At 41.7% G+C, this 18,437-nt stretch overlaps 1 protein-coding gene across 9 annotated transcripts in view; it reads left to right on the top strand.

The window, feature by feature from the left end:
• ADGRB2 (adhesion G protein-coupled receptor B2) overlaps positions 1–13,997 on the top strand; it is a 491,592-nt gene extending 477,595 nt beyond the window's left edge. For 7 of the 9 annotated variants that reach the window (XM_040424547.1, XM_040424546.1, XM_040424545.1 and 4 more), the window contains 8 exons: positions 399–570; positions 4,288–4,383; positions 6,258–6,336; positions 7,054–7,691; positions 7,972–8,043; positions 8,197–8,292; positions 11,318–11,374; positions 13,190–13,997. In XM_040424547.1, coding sequence (XP_040280481.1) covers positions 399–570; positions 4,288–4,383; positions 6,258–6,336; positions 7,054–7,691; positions 7,972–8,043; positions 8,197–8,292; positions 11,318–11,374; positions 13,190–13,351 — 1,372 coding nt within the window. In that variant the 3' untranslated portion in view covers positions 13,352–13,997. The remainder of the gene's footprint in view (positions 1–398; positions 571–4,287; positions 4,384–6,257; positions 6,337–7,053; positions 7,692–7,971; positions 8,044–8,196; positions 8,293–11,317; positions 11,375–13,189) is intronic. The other 2 variants (XM_040424549.1, XM_040424550.1) reach the window with 2 other exon arrangements.
• The last annotated feature ends 4,440 nt before the right edge of the window (positions 13,998–18,437 follow it).

Here is an 18,437-nt window from a genome sequence, read left to right as displayed (position 1 = left end):
TAACCTGGGATTCTTGATCTTTTATCTCTCCTTACCCACGCCACTTGCATTTCCCTTCATGCTGCTGTGCATTTTATTGTGTTACCGACCACTGGCTTGCTCTTCATGGCTTTCCATTTTCTTTAACCTTTCTCTCCCTTTTGCTCTTACTTTGCATTTTCCGTCATACTTTCTCCTTTCTTCTTGTGTTACGTTGCACATGTTCTTTATAAATTGCTCTTGGTTCTGGTTTTATAACATTTATTTCCAATCATCACACTTATTTTATTATTATCCCTTTTCAACCACTCATGTCTTTCCTCATACCTTTCTTTTCACCACTGTCTTATTTCTATATCTTCTTCCCTTTTCTTTCTCTATCCCCTCTTTTGCACCGTGTCTCCACTCCCTTAAAACAGGGCATCTCTCTGGAGCTCCTGCGTGGTCCTTCCGCTGCTTGCCCTCACGTGGATGTCTGCAGTTTTGGCAATGACTGACCGGCGATCTATCCTCTTTCAAGTCCTCTTTGCAGTATTCAATTCTGTTCAGGGCTGTGTGATCATTACTGTACACTGCTTCCTGCGCCGCGAGGTGAGAACTTTTATCAATACTCCTTACTTTCTCCTTTACACTAATGTCTTGTATATGAATCATGCTGTGTTGCCTCTGATAATTATCGGTTTATAAAGCATCACAATCCTGTCTTGGTTTATCATGAATAGAGATGAGCGAAGTTTTGAAAAATTAGATTCCGCAGCTTTGCCAAAGTTCGACTAGGAATTCAATTCGTTCCAATCTGCCTAATCATATTCTTCCCAATCTGGGTGAAGGCTTGGAAATTAAGCTGCAGGGAGAGTGGAGGGAGAGTGGAGGATACTGCTGAACTCCAGAGTCTGTGCTGCCGTGTACATAACTGTGCAGTGCACCAAGATTCAAGTAGTGGCCCCATGGCAGAGTGGGGAGGGTGGCAGCAGCAATCCCTTCTGCCCTTCTGTTAAACAAAAAGAAATGCACGCAGCACCCTTCAGTCAAGCTGAAGGATCGTTTTTATTTCTTTTTTTTCTATTCTACTGACAGATCAAAACCAAAAAATAAACGGTGATGTGAACACGGCCAAGCAGTGACAATAGTGGCCCCATGACAGAGTGGGAGGGGGGGGGGCGGCAGCAGTGGCAGTAACAGTGACAATAGTGGCCCCATGACAGAGTGGGAGGGGGGCAGCAGCAGTGGCAGTAACAGTGACAATAGTGGTCCCATGACAGAGTGGGGGAGTGTGGCAGTAACAGTGACAATAGTGGTCCCATGACAGAGTGGGGGAGGGTGGCAGCAGTGGCAGTAACAGTGACAATATTGGCCCCATGACAGAGTGGGAGGGGGGACAGCAGCAGTGACAGTAACAGTGACAATAGTGGCCCCATGACAGAGTGGGAGGGGGGCAGCAGCAACAGTGAAAATAGTGGCCCCATGACAGAGTGGGAGGGGGGGCAGCAGCAGTGGCAGTAACAGTGACAATAGTGGCCCCATGACAGAGTGGGGGAGGGGGGCAGCAGTGGCAGTAACAGTGACAATAGTGGTCCCGTGACAGAGTGGGGGAGGGTGGCAGCAGTGGCAGTAAGGCTGTGTTCACATCACTGTTTATTTTTCCATTCTTCAAATCCATCAGAAGAACAGAAAAATAAAAGAAAAAAAAAACGATCCTGTATTTTGAGCATCTGTAGGGCCTCTTTCACGCAGCCAGTATTGTAAGCCAAAACCAGGAGTGGAACCTAAAGAGTTAACATATAATGGAATGTGTTTTGGACCCACTCCTGGCTTTGGCTTACAAATCCTGATCAAATACTGATGCAAAATACTGACCAAATACTGACTGTGTAAAAGAGGCCTTATGCTAAATTTCTCTCCATTTTGGCCATTTAGGCCCCTTTCACATGAGCGTGACGGATTCTCTTGGGGTCTGTTCAGGAAAAAACTGATGGTTTTGCACGCAAGTTCAGTCAGTTTTGTCTGCGATTGCGTTCAGTGTTTCAGTTTTTTCCGTGCAGGTGCAATGAGTATTTTCAGCCATCAGTGAAAACTGCATTGCATCTGGATTGCATGCAGATTTCGTGTGGGTGCAATCCATTTTTCCACTTCTATGGAACCAGAGCTGTGTGAAAAACGCAGAATATAGAGCATGCTGCGATTTTTCCTGAGCGCAGAAATGATGTGCACAGATCCATTGAAATGAATGGGTCAGGCTTCAGCTTCACGTATAGCACCTGATAGAAAACTCGCTGTGAAAGAGGCCTTAACTCTGCTATCTTTTTATTTATTTTTATTTTACACTGAATTAAGGCCTCTATCACACGCGCAGTATTTGGTCAGTATTTGTAAGCCAAAAGCAGGAGTGGAACCTAAAGAGATAAAAATATACTGGAGATATTTGCATATCTGTGTTTTGGACCCAACTCCTTCTTTTGGCTTACAAATACTGACTAAATACTTAGTTTTGTTTTTTGTTTTTTCTGTTCTCTTGACGGATGAGAACAAAAAAATAAATGGTGATTTGAACATGGCCCAACAGTGAGAATAGCGGCCCCATGACAGAGTTGGGGGGGGGGGGGCAGCAGCAGTGGCAGTAATAGTGACAATAGTGGCCCCATGACAGAGTGGGGGGGGGCAGCAGTGGCAGTAATAGTGACAATAGTGGCCCCATGGCAGAGTGGGGGGGGGGGGCAGAAGTGGCAGTAATAGTGACAATAGTGGCCCCATGACAGAGTGGGGGGGGGGCAGCAGTGGCAGTAATAGTGACAATAGTGGCCCCATGGCAGAGTGGGGGGGGGGGCAGAAGTGGCAGTAATAGTGACAATAGTGGCCCCATGACAGAGTGGGGGGGGGCAGCAGTGGCAGTAACAGTGACAATAGTGGCCCCATGGCAGAGTGGGGGGGGGCAGAAGTGGCAGTAATAGTGACAATAGTGGCCCCATGACAGAGTGGAGGGGGCAGCAGCAATGGTAGTAACAGTGAGAATAGCGGTCCCATGACAGAGTGGAGGGGGCAGCAGTGGCAGTAACAGTGAGAATAGCGGTCCCATGACAGAGTGGGGAGGGTGGCAGCAGCAGTGGCATACAGCACAAGATGGTGGCAGATCACAGTAGTAGCAGAACCCAACACCAGCAGTATGATAGCAAGGCACAGTGGCATGCATATCCTTTTAAAAACTTAACATGTACATATCACTAGGCCAAGAAGCCCCATTGTAGGAATGACAGTAGAGGCAGCAGGCGAGTGGCAGTATCAGAATGGTGGCAGCAGCACGTGGCCAGAAGTAACAGCCCATTTTGCAGAATATTCCAGTGTGCCAGCACACTACAGTATGATCATTAGTGGCAGAATGATCTATGAGACGTCGCCTAGGGCTCTTTCTTTCCATGGGCACCAAACATTACCAACCAGCGGAGAAAATAACTGGCCAATGAACTACAATGTCTGTGCTGCAGGGGATAGGGCGAGGTGCAGGGAAAGCAGACACGGTGTCTTCCTGTCTCAAGAGAAGGGGGCTTCCATTTAGATTTTTGCTGTAAGGCTATTATTCCTATATGTACCTCAATGTGTCCATTGTTTTATACAGCTAAATGCCCTACTATTCATAGGTGACATAGGTGACATCACCAGGGTTACCAGTTCTTCTAGAAGAGATTCTCTACTTTGGACAATTTTTACTTGTCCCTTTACAAAAAGCAGAACACAAAGTTGTCCCCTGCTGGGACCCCCTGCAATCAACGGTGGAGAAAGGTAGCACTAAGGGTGCTGACACACAGTGCAGTTATGCCATGCATTCAGGATGCAGTTTTCAATTTAGCCAGTCTAGCAGCCTCATTAACCCCTGGTGTTCTGCATTGTGGGAATGATTTAATTAATTTCAGCTTGCTACAATAAAAAACTTCACCCTAACTGCATGTCAGAACTGCACTGTGTGCCCAGGACCCTAAAGTGTGCAATTGTTCTGCAGTGCCACCTTGGGGGAAGTTACACAGTGGTCATTCACATCAACGGGCTGTCTGTGTAAGTCCTCCATAGCGGGATATTGTTCTTGTCTTTATTCTGACCAAGATAATTCGCTCCTAGGGTTATGAGAATGGGTTTTAAGTATTGCATGTAACGCATACACTGAAGCAGGCACGACTGTACGCTGAGGCTTGAATCCTGTGTAGATCTAAATCAGCAAACATTGACATCCTTGTAGTTTTACTTTTCAGGGAATGACGTAGAAGTGGATGAGATATAACATTCCTTTATTCAGTGTAGTGTTTTTACATGTGTTCACAGGTTCAAGAAGTGGTGAAATGTCAAATGGGTGGGTGCCGCAGTGATGAAAATGAAGATTCTCCAAACTCCTGCAAAAACGGTCAACTCCAGATCATGGTAAATCATATGTCAGCAAACTAGAAAATGGCATTGACTAGTGAGGGAAAGAAAAAAATCTGAACACAATTTTCAAGTTTTTTCCACCACAATGTGGTGAGATTTTTTTCATAAGATTGGGCCAGTTTTAGTCCCAATTACAGTGGGAAGCATATGCTTTTAATTTTGGTATCTAGAAGTCCTTACAAATCCACAGAATGAGTCAAAAACATTGTAGTGGGCAAATCCTTTGAATCATTTATGGTATGTTCTACCAAAAAATCTCCATAGCTTTTCTACAAAGTATTCATATGAGGAAGCCTAATCCTGGTATTTTATGTGTAGCAGGCGTGGTAGAGCAAATGTCCAGTATACTTTAAGAACTGTCTATATTCTTGGTCTTGTCTAGAGATAACCTCCATGCCTCCTGTACCAGGGCCAGAATGAAATACTGACGGGCTTCCTGGTTATAAACCAAATATATTTGACTCTAAATCACTGAGTAGGGAATGGGAGGAAGAGATATAAAAGCAGCTCCCCATTGGCTTCCCCCATTCAGCTCCCTATTTGTGTATAAGGAGAGACCTATCAACCAAGCAGAGTTAGGTAGGACAAGCTAGCAGTGGCAGTCTCTCATTGCTTTTCCACTGCCTGGCCCTGTCAAACAAACCAATGAGGGGAGGGTCTGGTAACACAAAAAAGTGGAGCTTGGGTACAACAAGAGCAACGGTGACTGCCTCATTGCACCAAAGGCTGAATTTTCACATTAAGAAAAAGTGTCATAACTCCAGAATGGAGTCTTGGTTCAACAAAAGAAAAACTGTGTTGTAATCAGGTGAACCACAGCTATGTGTCTATGAAAACGGTTTGCTAAGGAGGTCGCTGGTGACAAATTCCCTTAAAGGGGTTGTCTCACTTCAGCAAATGGTATGTACCATGTAGAGAAAGTTAATACAAGTCACTTTGTAATGTATTGTTATTGTCCATTTTGCTTCCTTTGCTGGCTGGATTCTTTTTTCCATCACATTATACACTGCTCGTTTCTACGGTTACGACCACCCTGCAATTCAGCAGCGGTGGTCGTGCTTGCACATTGCAGGTTAAAGCACTGGTCTACGCTCACTCCTGTGGCCACCAGAAAGGCCTGCGCCTTTAGTATGGTGTGCAAGCACGGCCACTGCTGCTTGCTTGCAGGGTGGTCGTTACCATGGAAACGAGAAGTGTATAATGCAATGTAAAAATGAATCCAGTCAGCAAAGGAAGCAAAATAGACATTAACAATACATTAGAAAGTGGCTTGTATTAACTTTCTCTACATGATTCATACCACTTGCTGAAGTGACACAACCCGTTTAAGTGTATTTTAATACAGTACAATCCATAGTGATATCTGAGGATGTAGACCTGAGTCTATCACCAATAGTCAGTGTTGCATGGATTTACATAACATCAGTACAGCATGTCTAGGACATTGTATGGGAAAGGGTACCCCAGGGTCTCCATATATGTCATTCATTGGATTACAACATCCATCCATCTTAGTTATATTTAGGGTAGTAACATATATAAGAACTGGTAGAAAGCCTACTAACTAAACCTTCATGTAATTAAAAAGAACACAATTTTATGGCTAAAGGTAAGCAAAATATTAGTTTTTTTATGACTTTCACTGTACGTTTCAGAAGAATTTAAGTTTACTGCACTAATGAGGTTATGGTTCCATTCCGTGGTTAATCTATAGTTATATAGGTTATATAAGTTGTTTTGAACCCCGGTGACATGCATTGTGTTTCCCACCAGAAATGGATCATTTTCCCGAAAAATCATTCAATGTGTTTAATTGTTCGTGGTTGACAATGACTTTCTGCCCTAATGTTTCATTTACGTTTTTATAGACAGATTTTGAAAAGGATGTGGACTTGGCTTGCCAGTCTGATGAGAAAGGATCGTGGTACACAGCACACGGAGAAACTGGTGAGCGCCATATCTGTTTGCCGACTGTCTACTTTAGCACCATGTGACAGTGTGGGACTTTGTAATGGGGATGGCATGTTAAGACACTGACAAATTCCTATAAGCTAAAATACTTACTAACTCCAGAAAGCTGTTTGGTCTATTACAAGCCTCTATTCCACTCGCTGTTTAACCCCATGAAGTTCAATAAAAATCTATTAAAATTAATTGTACCTGACAATTATTTGGCAAATGTCATTTATAGTTCAGGCTTTTGGCAGTGGTTCAAGGATAAAGCTGAAAAAATGTGGCAGAAAAAAACCCTTAGGAATTGATCAAACTATACTCAGCAGTTCTTTCAGTATGGGAAACCAAAGCTGAATAATGATCAGTATAATACTGACAGCTGTACAATTCATTTCCACAGCGGAACATCATGTGGTTTCATAAGGTACTCTTCTTGTAGTGATTTTCAGCCTCCTTTAATTAAAGAGGTAAATCATTCATCAGTGCAAATATTGCACTCTTCAAATAATTTTGAGGGTATAATCACCACATCCCAGAATCATTTTGCTCTGTATGCCAGATAATTACTCAATATACTTTATTTCAAATGACCTGTATTCTTTAGCTATGATTGAGAATGAACCACAAGATAATACTGGTAGATGACATCCAGAAAGGATTTTTTAGATTACTCATCAAGCACTCGTGTAATTTTCTTTCTATTTGTTTCAGTTCTTTTTAAGGAACTAAACACATGCCACCCTTCTAGTGTGACTGGAGCTCTATCCAGAATATCTTTAGATGATGAGGATGACTTAAAGCTGCACAAAGGTGGTGATGGCATCAGCTTCTCGCACCTTCCTGGAAACCTTTCCTCTCCAGGAGGCATTCTCTTGCAGGTTCCCAAAATGACCCACAATCAAGTGAATGAGCTTAATGAATCTCTTCCAAAAAAAGAGATTAATTTGGAGCGTGGCCCCCTATATTTGTGTCCAGAGGGAAATTTGTGGCCTTTAGACTTTGGGGATGCTCCTCAGGAACCATCACTGGAAAGTGAGTATATGGTTCTCCCCAGACGGACTTTGAGTCTGAAACCTTTTAATCGGGACCAAGGAAAACTCAACATGAAGCTTTCTGAACTGGGAAAAGGGCGCCAGCAAGGCGATATGGATAGTTTCCCTAATTTCCTGTCAGTGGACCACATTAACATCAACCTCACCCCACCCTATGTTCCAGCACATCATCAGTATGGATTACCGTTTAAACAACCACCCTCTGTCCGGCAGATTCTGGCATCAGAGATGAATGAAAGGAGTCGTACAATGCCCCGCACGGTGCCTGGTGCATCTCTGAGTGCTGGGTCTCTTGAGGTGAGAGGTGGAAGAACTCGTTTAGGTTTTGTGTGCTTTTCCTGAGTGCCTTGTTTATGTCAAGTGTGTCTTACTCCAAAAGATCCCTTTTCCTGTCATTGCCCTCTTTCCCTTTTCATTGTCATTCCCCTTTTGTTAAAATCCTATCCCTTTTAATCTTGTTCTGAGTATGGTCCTTCCTTGTCGCACTTCTCAGTCTCAATGTTTGTATGTACACCTTTCTCCCCTCTCTCAATCCATCTTCCTCCTCTCCTCCCTTTCTCTCTTCCTCCTCACATAGAAACCACATCAACCTGTCCCTGTGTTTCTCCCTCAGCGGAAGAGATTGAGATACTCAGATATGGATTTTGAGGTGAGCACCTTTACCTGCACCCAATCCCATGTCTGCATGGTAGCACTGGGATCTGCATTGCATGATAATTCCCATTACATATACGCTATGGTGGTAACACGGGTTGGTAGGTTTGAGTGGCTGTGTGTTAATGCTATAGTTGACTTTTTGCAGAAAGTGATGCACACAAGAAAGAGACATTCAGAGCTTTATCATGAATTGAACCGCAAGTTCCACACACTGGAAAGGTACCGGGATGCCAGTGCAAAGGTGCGCTAATAATTTGTTCACACTACCTTCCTAGAGGATGAACTTACCATTATTTATTATTAGTTTTTTTTTTCACATTTACTTTTGACCAGTAAAAAGTGAGTTTAGGTTATTCCACAAAGAAGTATGTCTATGTCTATTGGCATGAAAGAGTCATTTATGAGTACACAAGGTCATATCATGTTCAATGAAACATCATTCATAGCATCAATAAATTGCAGTCATCTACTTCAAAATTTAGCATGAGAAAATGTTAGAATATTTGCATGAAATGTCTCTAAGAACAGAAAGCAGCACATAGCATATGGCGCTTAGTAGTAGCTTTTTAATAAATATCTGCATGTTTGCAGTCCGTTATTTTCCACTAGTCATGATAATCTCTTATGGCTCATGCACACAACCATTTCAGACTTTAATGCAGTGCTCAATATAGCACTGGGCAGAACTGTTCTGTATTGGGTGCTGTATCTTGCAGTGTACCCCCCCCCCTAGAAGAATTAAACCACTACTTCCAGGGGAGAAAAATGCTGAAATATACAGTGGCCCATAATTTACAGTGGCCTCCGGATACAATATTTTTAGCATACGATACAATGGTCTTTGTTTGAACATTGTAACTAAAAACCACAAACTGCTGATCCGTGGTTCATGTGATTGTCTAGAAGATCCACCCAATCAAATTAGCCATTTCACTGGTAAAACATGTGTACTAGCTGTCAAGTAGCGCCTCTCTACAGTACAGTGGTGGTACTACATGTCCTATACTGCTTTTTACCTGTGCCAGAATGATCTGCTCCTTTGGACACCAGGTGATCCGCTCCATGTTATAGTTCTGTAACATAGTTTGTAAGGCTGACAAGACATCTGTCTATCTCTACACAGTACTCCATGTGTGGTCTGACTAGTGATTTGTAAAGTGGCAGGACTATGTTCTCATCACGGGCATCTATGCTCCGTTTGATGCAACCCATTATCTTATTGGCCTTGGCAGCAGCTGACTGACACTGGTTTCTATAGCTTAGTTTGCTGTCCACTAAAATTCCTAAGTCCTTTACCATGTCATTTTTAACACAGTGTTTTACCATTTAGTATGTACATTTGTCAGTATTAAACCTCATCTGCCACTTCTCTGCCCAAGCCTCCAATCTATCCAGATCCCTCTGCAGCCGTATACTGTCCTCTTCCATGTTAATTACTTTATACAGTTTAGTGTTGTCTGCAAAAATTGATATTTTACTGTGCAAGCATTCTACAAGATCATTAATAATTATATTGAAGATAATAGGGCCCAATACTGACCCCTGAGGTACCCCACTTGTGACAGTGAGCCAATCTGAGTGTACCATTAATAACCACTGTGTGTTTTTTATCACTGAGGCCATTTACTTACCCACATACACATATTTTCTCCCAGTCCAAACATTCTCATTTTATGAAGCACAATATCAAATTATTTGGAGAAGTCAAGATAAACGACATCCATTGACTTACCCAGGTCAAGTCTAGAACTTACCACCTCATAGAAACAAATTAAATTAGTTTGACATGATGATCTCTCATGAAGCCATACTGATACAGTGTTATTCGCTTATTTTCATTGAGGTACTCCAAATCATCATCTCTTAGAAAACCATCAAACAGTTTATCCATGACAGATGTTACACTTACTGGCCTATAGTTTCCGGGCTCTGGTTTTGACCCCTTTTTGAATATTGGCACCACATGTGCTAAGCGTCAACCCTGTGGAACGCTCCCTGTCAATATAGAGTCCTTAAATATCAGAAATAAGGGTCTGTCTATGACATTACTTACTAGAGTGTATGCCATCTGATCCTGGTGATTTGTCTATTTTAATCTTTTTAAGATGCCACTGCACTTCTTTCTGGGTCAGACAGGCCCACTTTTAATAGGGAATTTTCTTTTAGACACTGCATTTCATCTGATAGTTTATTTTCCTCAGTTAATATAGTGGAGTGCTTTTTCCTCATTGCTGTCTGAAACCCCCCCCCCCCCCCCATCACTCTGTAAAGGGCCGACCTACAAATTTATACCTTTTGCCATTTATATAATTGAATAGGGTTAGTTTTACTCTCTTTGACAGTGAATCGCTCACTTTGGTGAATCGTCTCAAGTTTGGCTGTTTTTATCTATCTATTATTTTTGAGGACATTAGCTTTTTTTTTTATTTGCCATTTTTGTTCTTCCCTGAAGAAACACTCTTTTGAATGACAATTGGAAGGTTATTATTTAATGGTCACAATTTCCCAGATGTCCTCCAACCTGCACATCTGTTGTTCTGTTAGGTCTATTGTTAGTACTAAGTCCAGTATGGCCATTCCTCTAGCCGGGTCCTGAACCAGTTGGGAAAGTTAATTATTTTTGTTATTGCCATGCACTTGTACAGTCCTAGATACTGTACTGTATCTGAATGTAAATATATTCTCGTCCTACAAATTAAAAAAAAATTACAACTTTGAGCAGCTATTTTTGGCTGATACATGTAAGGACTTTCTTTATTTGTAGTAGTTAGTTGCCTAATTCCCTTTAATCTTAAAGTTATCTTATTTTAGGATGATATTCTGGGGTTTTGGAACCAATTACGGTACCTGTTTTCCATAGAGTTATAGGTCTCAGGTTACAATGGTTTCAACTTACAATGGTTGTCCCGGAACCAATTCATATTGTATCTTGAGGGACTATTGTATAAAAATTCAGTGATATAACAGTCCTCACTGAAATGTATTACTATCATATTCACTATCCATGTGATACAGATCCTGAATATGGTCTTGTGCATGAGTCCTGAATGCCCCAGCTTTTGGCTCTTCCTGCCTTTGCTAATTATAATGTGCTTTCACTCTAGTAGTATATTTCTCTTTTCCGACATGCCTTTGTTAACGAGCATTGATATGAGTACTGTTGCATAGGTCATGTTAGTATAGTAGATTTCACAGTAATCAACCCTGTATCTTTGCCTCCTCTAATGCCTGACGTTCTTACCTCTTTTCTCATCTTTGTAATACAGAGAGATAAACGTTGGAGTATATCCTCAGGAGGAGCAATGGAAAGAACCTCAGCCAGCGTGAGTAATATATTGTAATAGTGGTAATAGTAGAGGTAATAATAATATTGTAATAGTGTCACAATAGTAACAAACATTTGTATTCACAAGAACCCAAACTGTAATGTTATAGTAGTCATAAATCGTAATTTGCAAGGGTTATCCCAGGAAAGTGGGATAATAAAATAAAGAAGCCATGCTCACCCTCACTGATCCCCTGCTACTGCTATCCTGGTGCTTACCAGGTTTCCACTGTTTTTTGCATTCTGGACCAACTTGACATGTAGGAAATGCCTGGATATGCCAAAAAAACTGGTTGAGGTAGGTCACCACCATGGTTAGTAATTGGCTGATGGGATCAGGTAGTAGAGACCAGTGGGCACTTGGGAAGCGTCAGAATGGGAACACCAGGTGTGCTGCTTTTATTTATTTTTTAATCCTATTCTGAGGACTTTGCAGATATTTTTTTTACCCTCTGCGCCATCACTTTCAAAACATATCAGTTGTCCCTTTTAGATCCTCCATTTGCTGTAGATATCTAGTTAATGTAACTACTCGAGACATACATGGTAGATGATCAATGGTTACTACCAGAATTAATTACATTCCTTGAATTACATTCCATGGAAAGTCAACTTGATAGTAGCAGCTAAATTCAGTCCTATGGATAACATAAATCAGTCACTTGTATTGCACCAACCAAACAGCATCTAATGGAGTAATTGTTAATATTAGCCTCTTTAAGAAAAAAGACAATCTTTGACACATTTCTAGTGCGTTAAACCTGAAGAATAATGGTTTTGTGCTCCAGCTGGTGGTTTGGTATAATTTCTGTCTCCTGAAGATAATAAAATATTAATGCAAATCAGAGATTACTTTAATTATAAAAAAGAGCAATTATAGAAGACCCACTATGAAATGATCTACTGCCCTCATATTCCATGAGGTATTTTGTGTCTGTAATTTGCCTGCATAAAGTTTTTATGAAGTTGCATATTAAAAAAAAGCTTTAGTACAATATTTTTTTCAGTAAAATGTGTAGATGTATGTGTCCTGAAGTCCATATTAAAACGGTCACGAAAATTTATCATAAGGCTTCATTTGTCAACACTTTACTGTTGTTCTATAGATCCATTGGATTTGTAATAAAATTGTTCTTTTTGGCTTATTATATTGTTATATTTAATATGTTAATGTATAGATTTTAAGTAAAAAGTCCACTAGCATCCACGGTTAGACTAACCTGTCTTTGTCTAGAGGTCTAATTCATCTTTGTGAGCTACAACGTTCTTTGAATTGGCTTTATCCATTGATGTCCCTGTAGAAGGATGCAACCGTTAACTTATTCAGGGTCAGATTAACCTGTCATTTTCCTGAGGTCAAATGCATTTATTCTGAAAGTAGTTTCATTCATTGATTTCCTTCCAGTTCTATTTATCATCAAATTCATCTATTGAGTCATTGATTCTTCGACTAGTGTCTTTACAGTTCATAGTCATAGAAATATATTTATTGTATGCAGTGGCATACAAACAATTCATTTATCCATAGATAAGGTAATTTATGTCCTTGTATGTGGCTTCATGTTAGATGATCACCCACTGATCTCCACAAATACTCTACTTATGAGGAGACTGCACTATTGATATGTATGTAGGGAACTCAATATACCCGTGAGAGCATTCATAGCAGGACATTTTCTTTCCATTCTATTGAATACCAATGTTAAAATGATGAACAAAATGATATGGACTATTCAGGACTATGCCACCTTTGTTGTTATAAAGATTCATTTGTATAATTTATCATATGATCTGTTTGGTATTTGTTTCTCAGGAGAAGACAAGTCCAGCTGGTCCTCATCAAAAGGTTTGGGATAGCTACAGAGTGCGTTCTTCTCAGATCCATGACCGCCTGGGCCTACGTTGTGTGGATTGGGATCAGCCTCCACATGTATCTATGGATATGTCAGATGGGGATTATCAGACTGAAGTATAAGGCAATCTCCCCTTTTATCTATTAATTTTATTAACCTCTTGGACTCCATCTGATTATCCTGACACACCAGGGAACCAGTAATATGGTGTGTTTGGTCTAAGCCCATAGAGGATTACACTTGGCTAATGGAGTACTCACTGGAAATGTACTTGAATATATGCCAAATGAGACAAGTCAGCAGTAATTGATGGTCAATATATGGACTGAGCAACTCTCTGGAGATGCATCAATCTGATTTCAAGAATATTCATCCAGGATCACTTTTTCACTTTAATGTAAGGAGGTCCAAGACAGCAAGAAGCTGTTTTTTCTCTTTATAAACACACATGTTGTTCTGTCACTCAACTTCGTCTGTCCTGCTTCCTGGACATTGCTTGTCGAGTGACCATTTTCTTCCAGTTTTATTGCCTCCCCCCTCTCCCCTGCCTTTCGCCATATTCAGGCAGGGATGATGGGCATTACCTTGCTTGATGGACATCTAAAAAGGTCAGTCAAACTGGACTGCACTGGCCTATCTTACTCCTTTGCTGAGATTTCTGAAGTACAGGTCAGTGAGAAAGGGGGTCAGGTGGTGCTGGGTTTTAAAAATGCCTAGAATTTGTTTAAAAAGGAGAAAAAAAATAAAAAAAAATCTTTTGAAACGTGATATGAGGTAAGTTGTTTTCATTTCTCGATTTGAGGATTAGTCCATAATGATATATATATATATATATTAGGGAAGATGGAAGTGATTCTAAACTAACCAGATTTGTTATGAAATTCATAAGAAATTATCTGCCAAACGAATTCAACGTTTTTTCATTCATATCGGACTAATTGCATAAAAACGGGACCAACAGACATTTTACTGGTGGGGAAAATAGGAGGCAAGACGAAGATGAAGGAATGACATGTTACTGGGAGGTAGTGGGGGGGGGGGGGGGTTCTGATTGGCTCAGAGGCTGACAACGGGCAGTAGGCAGGCAGGTCCGCTCCGTTCCAGGCTAGATTTGTTTGAAAGGAAGTGTGGTGGCAGTGTCTGCCAAAAAACTATTGCAGACACAAGCCAGTTACTAGGGACATGATAGGGATATTATAGGGAGACAATATAGAGATATAATTGGATAGATTTTAGAGGAAAGGCTCAGCATAGAGAGTGAGGTCACTGTCCCAGTTATTTCATGCAGCTTGCTGGCAAGTTCTGCTTTACAGAATCCAGCAAGAAACTCATATTTTTCTGTATGAACAGGCTCTGTCACCAGGATCAACCCTAGTAAACCATGCTGCCTGGTATGTCTCACATGCAAAAAGAAGCACTTATCACTAAGCTATAGCATTTTAGATAGAGAAGAGTTTTTTTTTTCTATGCTTAGAAACTAACACATATTACTGGTGTCTTTATAATCATATATTGTGTGAATAAAGCAGTAATATGCAGATATTTTAGTGTGGTAAAGCTATAGTACATAGATTATATGATACTGTATGTAGATGCTAGGACACAGCTCTGCCCTCAGCATGCTGATGTCTAGCCCTGGTAATCGAGAGGAAGGGGGAGTGTGCAGAGAACAGGGGGTGTTACAAACCAGTGCTCAAAGGGTTCAGCTCTGCTTTCTGGTGCTCTAACTTGCTCATTTGCATATTAATAAAAACGCAGATATCTCTGCAGCTGTTTAGCATACAGACAACAAAAAAAATGGTATTGATTTAATCTATTTGATGAGTCCTACCAGGTAGTACGTATGTATGGTTTAATAGGGTTGATCCTGGTAACAGAACTTTTTAAAGAAATTGCCTTCTTTTTTTCTAAAAAACCTGTTTCTATTTAATGTTTGTAATTGGGCATTTCAGTGCATTATACGTGTGTTATTGAAGGTGTTGTATATTACCTGCAAGATACCTTTAGTGTTACAGCAAAAGCATTTTACTGCTAAAACTGCATTATTACTATTGCAAATGCTCAATACCAGCATGCACAATGTCTGCAGAAGGGGAAGGACATTTAATTGTGCCTCTGTCTTTAAATGACAGAAAAAACACTTGTACGTTTGTTAGAACTGTTTAATAATCTTTGTACCAAACCCGTGACTTTTCATTTATAGGTGTCATAATAAAATGTCTGGCAAGCAGAAGAGTGGCAAACGAAAGACCCATGCCTCATCATCTGACATTCAGAATGGGGGTAGTAGTTATAATCAATAGTACCAGCACTAGCTGTCCAGTCAGCAGTAGGTGGACCACTGTTTTCCCTTGTTTCCGATCAGCACCACATTATTATTAAGGACAAAGAGGAAGAGATTGTGGACTGGATGGATCACTCATCCTCTCAGTCATAGCAGAATGATGTGGATGTCACCTTTGAGTCAGACACTATGCCTTGGAGCCAAGGGTCACAGCATTCCTTCTGCTCGTTGCAACCTCAGATAAGTCTTTCATTTGCATCATTTCGGTCTTCACTGCCCACTGTGAGGTGCCTTCTTTTTTTTCCTAAGAAAAGGCAAGGACCTGGCAGCTAGATCAGGGTGCTGAGAAGGTGGAGGTGATATCAGAGGAGAAGGGTTGATTGTCACAGTGGCGGCAATAAAGAGCAGAGGCAATGTATGGCCAGAACCTCCTAAAAAACTACCAGGGCCAGATCTGCTTTTATTATGATCAGCTCTGCTACTGGTGATGCTGCACATGTGGGTGAAGGCTTAAAACATGCAAGGCGTAAGCCAATCTTGGCTTCCGCTAGCTCGGTGCGAATATCTCCTGTCTGCCAGTTTTTTCCACACTGCTGGAAGACAAAATCATCACTGTGTGCAAGATCTGAAACTGATGGCGTATGCTGAGCCTTGCTGGAATATACCTAGCCACCATTATTTAAAAAAAAAAAGGCATCCGTTCCTTGTACTGTCACGTGATGAAAAACGAGGGATACTCCTTGCAATTCTCGCTATGCGGCAAGGTGTACACAACCATGGACACCTAAAGCAGCTGTCACGGGCAGGGACAGTACTTGTCTTTCACGGCTCACTAGCACCGCAGCAACAAGGCCAGGTCCTATTGACACCTTCATGTTTGTATTGGTTTGGTTCCCACACCAGTTGCTTTTCCGCCTCCTCCACGATCTCCTCCATGGACATTCTTCTGTACCCAACAGAAGCATGGCAGAGCATTGCTCAACCTCCCTCCTTTCATATGTCTAAAGTGGAGCATTTCCAGAGCTGATCAGTCCAAGTGAGAGTAGCCACATAACCAATAATTTACTAAAGTGCATGAAGCAGCAATCATCTCGCTGTCAGTCTCCCCACCAACTCCAACTGGACAAAAAACATTGTGGTCACACTGTATTTGGGAGAAATAACACATGCTTCCTGCTTCCTTATTTGAGTCAGCCTAGCATGGCACATGAAAAAACTGCTTCACCATGTTCATGAGACTGAACTGGCTGCGGCTTCTGCTGCTTGTGGTAGCAGAGGAGTTGTGAGATAGGTGACTTGGTGGGGACGGAGAGGGGCCCCCTGGTCAGACACATGGGCAGCAGGCGGCAAGATGCATACACAACGTATTCTAGTAATAAAGAAATCATCAGATTCCTTGATGGTAAGTATACACCTGTCAGTATGTAAGCAAGGAAGCATACAGCTTGCCATGTTTGCCAGTCTGCCCAAGAACCAGTTCTTTCTGGCTGTGCCGACATTGGTATTATGATGATGATGATAATTGGTTATCATGGAAAGTGTCATAGTCATCATTATCAGCCTCCTGCTTAGGTGGTGTGGTGCATGGCAAAATCCTTCACTGCTTTACGCTGCTCATACAGACGCTCTAAAATATGCAAGATGGAATTCCAGTGAGTTGGAATGTCACAGATTAAGTGGTGCAATGGTTCTGTCGCTGCTAGTCCAGTAGGGCATTCCTTCCAACATAAGAATAGCTTAAATGCCAGAACAGTTTCCTGGACACGGCTAGAATTCCACATGGACATAAATATTCAGATCCTTTGCTATGACACTTGAAATTTAGGTTGAGAAGAGGGGGTCCAGTTCTCTTGATCATCTTTGAGACATTTCTACACCTTAATTGGAGTCCACCTGTGGTAAATTCAAGGGTAAATTCAATGCATTTTACTCCCTGGAAAAAGTCTAAGGCATACCAATACTTTCCCCTGCCTTTCATTAGCGCAGGGCGCACTGTGAAAGGTCCGGGCAATGCAGTGACGCTGCCTGTGCCTGCAATAACCAATATTAAAGCTCCTCACAGCAATGAGCTTTGCTATTGGTTGGTTTTGGTGGCTGTCGGAGTGATACAGCGCCCTGCAGCAGGGGAGGCTGGCAGCAGCTGAAAGGAGGAGGGTTTAGCTCCCAGGGAGTTTCTATAGTAAGGAGAGCGAGGAGCTGAAGAGGACTCCTCAGTGGTGAAAAACTACAGCCCGGACATCAAGGTGACAGCAGTGTGTAATGCAGTATGTGATCATCAGACACTGCATTACATACATCACACACTGCACCACATGCACCATACACTGCACCACACTCATCACACACTGCACTACATACATCACACACTGCACTCAATATATCTCACACTGATGTCTGCAGTGCAGTGTGTAAGGAAGGCAGGCAGGCAGGGAATTATAGACAAGTGGTAAAGTACAGTGAATATCCAACCTAACTGACAAGGAAGAAGGTGAAGAGACTCCACCGTCTCTGATTGGGTCCATTCAGTTTCCTTTCAGGATCTGTCTTTTTACCAGACAAAAAAGTGCTGCATACAAGGCTTTTTTGTATGGTCTTTCGACAGAATCTGCAACATAGGCTCCTGTTCAGACGTGAATTCTAAGCATTATGCCTGGAGGAAACTAGGCACTGCTCATCACCTGCCCAATACCATCCCTTTAGTGAAGCATGGTGGTGGCAGCATCATGCTGTGGGTGTTTTTCAGCGGCCGGGACATGAATACTGGTCAGGATTGAAGGAAAGCTGAATGGAGCAAAGTAAAGACAAATTCTTAATGAAAACCTGACCCAGTGTGCTCTGGACCTTGACTAGGCCAAAGGTTACCTTCCAATAAGACAATGACAAAGCACACTGTCAAGATAACACAGAAGTAGCTTAGGGACAAC

Source organism: Bufo bufo, chromosome 3 (assembly GCF_905171765.1).
Source record: "Bufo bufo chromosome 3, aBufBuf1.1, whole genome shotgun sequence".
Classification (NCBI taxonomy): Eukaryota; Metazoa; Chordata; class Amphibia; order Anura; family Bufonidae; genus Bufo; species Bufo bufo.
This window is presented reverse-complemented; position numbering and strand designations above follow the sequence as displayed.